Source organism: Sinocyclocheilus grahami, unplaced genomic scaffold (assembly GCF_001515645.1).
Source record: "Sinocyclocheilus grahami isolate Dianchi unplaced genomic scaffold, SAMN03320097.WGS_v1.1 scaffold1020.1, whole genome shotgun sequence".
Lineage (NCBI taxonomy): Eukaryota > Metazoa > Chordata > Actinopteri > Cypriniformes > Cyprinidae > Sinocyclocheilus > Sinocyclocheilus grahami.
Genome location: NW_015506199.1, coordinates 374,827 through 379,665, shown reverse-complemented (window position 1 = coordinate 379,665; position 4,839 = coordinate 374,827). Strand labels below are relative to the sequence as shown.

Here is a 4,839-nt window from a genome sequence, read left to right as displayed (position 1 = left end):
TTGGAAACTCTTTCAGTTCCTATCGACCTTGATTATATATTTTTTTCCCATATAATGCAACCGAAACTGTCTGGTTACCAATATTCTTTAAACTATTTTATGTTTTACAAAAACAAAAAAGGCACACCAGTTTGGAACAACATGAGGGTGAGTAAATGAAGACAGAATTCCCATTTTTGGGAGCACTGTCTCTTTAAGTAGCCAAGCAGTGAATGTGTGCAAGAACCTGTTGTATCTGTTGGTTTTCTCATTTCTTTTCATCATGTTCAGGCTGGAAGTCTAAGTCTATGCATCGATTGGCTTGTAGTTTGACTCTGATCTGTTGTTTTTTGTGTAGTGAATTCTACTGTAACTTATTCTTAAATTGCTAATAATTCAATAACAAATCTCTGTGGGAGGAGGAGAAACATACTTTGAATGTGTCGCACTGAACCAAAATTAGCACTGGGCTCCCACTGCACATTCCACATACGGAGTCCATTAGAGTGGAGCACAAAGCCTTCATGTCCTCCTCCTCAGACATATTTCATGCGTATAGAACCTAACACCTACCCTTCTGAGTATTATAGGTTAGCATGATTGAAAAGCCCTATTTCACAGACAATGGTGCATCACAAACTGTATTAAGTGTGCTGTTGATTTACCATTGAACATGAAGCTTGCATTAACTTGCTTCATCATTGAGTTTAAAAGAAGCACTTTATTTCCAAGTCATATATAGAATGCATGTTTTTCATAATGATGTTATTAAGCAGCAAGAAGCCTGAAGTTTGAAAGGAGTCCAGCTCAGCTCAGCTCAATAATATAATCTTTGTGTTCTTATTCATGTGACTTTACCGTTGTGGCCACCAATGTCTGTCCACGCTTATTTTTGGTGGTGCAGATGTACTTTCCATAGTCAATCGTTTCAACATCATCCACTATCATGACGCTCTGAGAGATGCGTGTTGTGTGTCCCACACCACGGTTTATCAGTCGCCAGGAGTCATGAATGCTCACCGGCCTCTGACCCTGAGAAACACATCACATTAACACCTATTTATCTGAATCTACATTACCTGCCAAAAAATTGGAATAATTGATCTTTTTTATGTTTTTGAAAAAAGCCTCTTATGCTAAGGCAGGCAGCATTTGATCAAAAATGCAGTGAAAATAGTAATATTGTGAATTATTGTTACAATTTAAAACAACTGTCTGTTTGAACATATTTTAAATGTAAGTTATTCCTGTGATGGCAAAACTGAATTTTCAGCATTACAAGATCCTTCTAAAGTCATTCTAATATACTGATTTGCTGCTCAATAAATAATATTCTTATTATAAATGTTGAAAATAATAGCACTGCTTGGTATTTTTGTGTAAACTACCATTCAGATTAAGTTAAATAAAATATATATTTTCAGCAAAGACACATTAAATTGATCAAAAGGTACAGTAAATAAAGGAACTTTGAAGAATCCTTAATAAAAAGCAAAATTAGGCAGCAAAAACTGTTTAGTGCTGACAATATGAACCCTTAATAGCTGAGCACCAAATCAGCAGATTATAAAGATCTTTAGCATTGTAAAAATATTTCACGGTATTACTGTTCTTAATGTATTTTCATTCAAATAAATGCAGCCTTGGTGAGCATGAGACGTCTTTCAAAAACATTGAAAATCATAATTGCTCTTTTGATCAATAGTGTATCTCTTTAGAACTGTTACGAGCAAAGCTGTAGCATCCACAAAATAGCATAATACTGAAAAACTCAAATATTATTGACCCAATCATCCTGAATCGGACGCTCAGATGAGCAAATCTTGGCCAAATCACCTTTTCTAAAAGAAAATAATAATAATAATGTAGCACTCACCTGGCCAGGATAGCTCCAGCTGAAGCTGACATTCATCTCAGGTTCACCCAGAACTGTGCATGTAACATTGAAGATGTCTCCACCACTCACTATGTTCGAAGAAGCCTCAATAGTCACCAAGGGGGGGCCGCTAGGCACTACGAGGGGAAAAATGGCAAAACAAAAATGCATCTTTGCCAAAAACACTATGTAAAATGTGTTATTAGTGTTATTAGCAGCACTACTATGCTCTCCTCTTACCTTCCACATACAGCAGCTGGTATTTAGTGGATATTTGTGGAGTGGTTTTCGTGGTGCTGTTGGCCTTGCAGTAATAAGCGCCCTTGTGTTCTGGACTGGGGTTTTGGATGATGAAGCCTTTCATGGGGTTGTAAGAGACCTGGATCCCATCCACAGCAATTTCTTCTGCAGGAACTTCCCTATGCAGCGAGACGTTGATTTTGGGGTTTGTCACCCGGCACGGGACAGTGGCGGGCTTGTCAGGGCGCAGGTAGATGATCTCAAAATGGATGGCAGAGGGAACAAACAGCTCATCTTTGTCTAGATACAAAGAGAATTGTAACAATGTCTTTAGAGTTTCAAGATCACATAGATGATATGTGAGCAGATGCTGTACCTGTGAAGTATATGTAGGTAGCAGAGGTGCTTTCTCCATCCTTTGTACATTCTTCTCCGTCACAGAGCACCACCCAGCAGCTGTACTCCCCCGTATCAGCAGCAGAGGGCGAGGTCAGAATCAGCTGACTGTACCGCTCATGCTGCTTGATGCTGGAACAACACAATCAATTAAGTCTAGACTTGGGCTATGCATACTGATATCATACTACTTGTATTATTTCTGCAGTATATGATAGGCCTGTATATATACTATGGAATGTATGAGTCATTCTACAAATTTAGGTTACGTTTTATGAACACTGATGATAAATATTTTCTTCTGACAATTTTCTTCAGAAAATTCATATTTTATCCATAATCCATTTTATTCATAGTTTAGAAATCATTTCAGTTTGCTTGAAATAGCCTTGATGTCTCTTAAATGATATTTTTTGCAGTGTCCACGTTTGAAGTGAGCGGCTTAACTAAAACTAAAATCCTTTAAAAAGTACTTTAAATGAAAAAAACTTAAAATTAAGGGAACATTTCTCAGTTTCTTTTAGTTTAACTTGATGTACTAAATAATAAAAAAAAATTATAAAAACGACAAAAACACAACAAACCTACTAAAATGCTCAAATTAAAATGAAAACGGAAAATAAAAAAAATTATAATTTAGAAACTGTAATAGCATAGCATCTTATTGATAATAAAAGAACACTGGTTTAAATTAATTTTAAAGTTAACATTATACATTGAATTTATTTCTAACAGTGAATACTTCAGAATTTGTTTTAATTTATTTTATTTTATAATTTTATATAGTTCATATTTTATTTTGCTCATGTCCACAAAAGTTTATCTACAATAACCTATTGTGAATTTTCTGAATGGATGAAATTATTAACCTACTAGATTTGTTTACAACTAGCACAAGCACAGAATACTGTATCCCGAAAAGCAATGTGTCCGACATGACCTTCCTGAAGTAACTACAGTTGACCACTGAATTAAATAGTCAGCATTTTTAACATTTGATTCCTTATCAGACAATTTTTGCAATTTTTTTATTTATTTATTTGTTTGTTTATTTACATTAAAATAGAAATTTGGGTAACACTTTATTTTAAGGTTTCCTTGTTACATGTTACACACATTTATTATTATAACAAAAAAAGTATGCATAATTACATGCAATTAAACCTAAGCCAATCCCTTATCCTAACCCTAACCATATAGTAAGTACATGTAGTTAGATAATATTACTCAGTACTTACATGTATATTTACACTGTAACAAGGACAGCTTAAGATAAAGTGTAACCAAAACTTGTATTTATTCACAAGCAGTGTAATTACGTTACTACAACTTTGAAACACTAGTATTCCAAACAGAAAATACTCCAGGAGCTATTAATGTGTTAGATTTATGATTCTAACATAGATACAGTGAGAAAGAAGAATACCTGAGGCGGTTGTCATTGAAGGTGTCCAGATAAGAGGGATATGCCCAGCCAATATTAGTTCCTTTGCATCTCAGTTCCATTGCTCTCCCAGGATTCAAGGAAAGGCTCTCACCCAGTCTGAGAAAACGGCCTTTATCAAGGACCTGGGTGAGAATAGACTGGCCCTTGCTTCCTGCCTCCTTCTCTTTAACTTTGGGGTAGCGAACCTTCACCCTCTTTCTTCCTGGTCTAATGCGGTTCTCACCAGCCTCTTTCTTACGCTTGACCTGCTGACACACACCTGGGTACACCAAAACACAGTTTTCCTAGTCAACAGCGTGTTGTTTCAGCATTTGGATGCGATTGGCAAATTTTACATGGGGAACTTCTAAAGAGCAGTAACATTAATTTATTCACTGCTAGTAGGCCATAAACATAATACGGCATATGTGTTTAATTTCTATCTTTGTGACACTTGATAACTCCTATGACCAAGCCAAAAAAAAAAAAAGAAGGCGAGAGAGAGCAAGCGTAAGAGGTTTCTGCCATCTGGAAATCTGCTCTATATGCTTCAGCTAACAGCTGTACAAACAGCAATGCTGGAAGTATGCCTTTCTTGTTCTCTGTGCAAAAGCGTACAAAACTGAACAATGCTGAGGTTCACTGAATCATAAATTCCTTTTAAATTCATTTTGACACATGCAAGGATCACGAGGTCTAGAGGAAAACTGTATACAGATCTTTTGATTCCTTTTGATTTATGTTTGAATTAAAAAAAAAAAAATAGGAAAAAAAAAAAAAAAAAAAAAAAAACTGTGTAATAATAGCATATGCAGCTTTTGTTCACCAGGCATGCGCATGTTTTGTGTGTGTGTGTGTGTGTGTGTGTGTGTGTGTGTGTGTGTGTGTGTGTGTGTGTGTGGGGAGACAGATGGTTGGTGAC

The 4,839-nt window shown here is 35.9% G+C and overlaps 1 protein-coding gene across 1 annotated transcript; it reads right to left on the bottom strand.

The window, feature by feature from the left end:
- Window positions 1-599: 599 nt before the first annotated feature.
- On the bottom strand, window positions 600-4,587 carry LOC107565705 (platelet-derived growth factor receptor-like protein). The gene is made up of 6 exons (XM_016250966.1): window positions 4,536-4,587; window positions 3,918-4,197; window positions 2,472-2,623; window positions 2,096-2,395; window positions 1,856-1,992; window positions 600-1,011 (listed from the first exon to the last, which is right to left on the bottom strand). The coding sequence occupies exons 1-6, from the start codon at window positions 4,585-4,587 to the stop codon at window positions 820-822; spliced, it is 1,113 nt and encodes a 370-aa protein (XP_016106452.1). The 3' UTR covers window positions 600-819.
- Window positions 4,588-4,839: the final 252 nt, after the last annotated feature.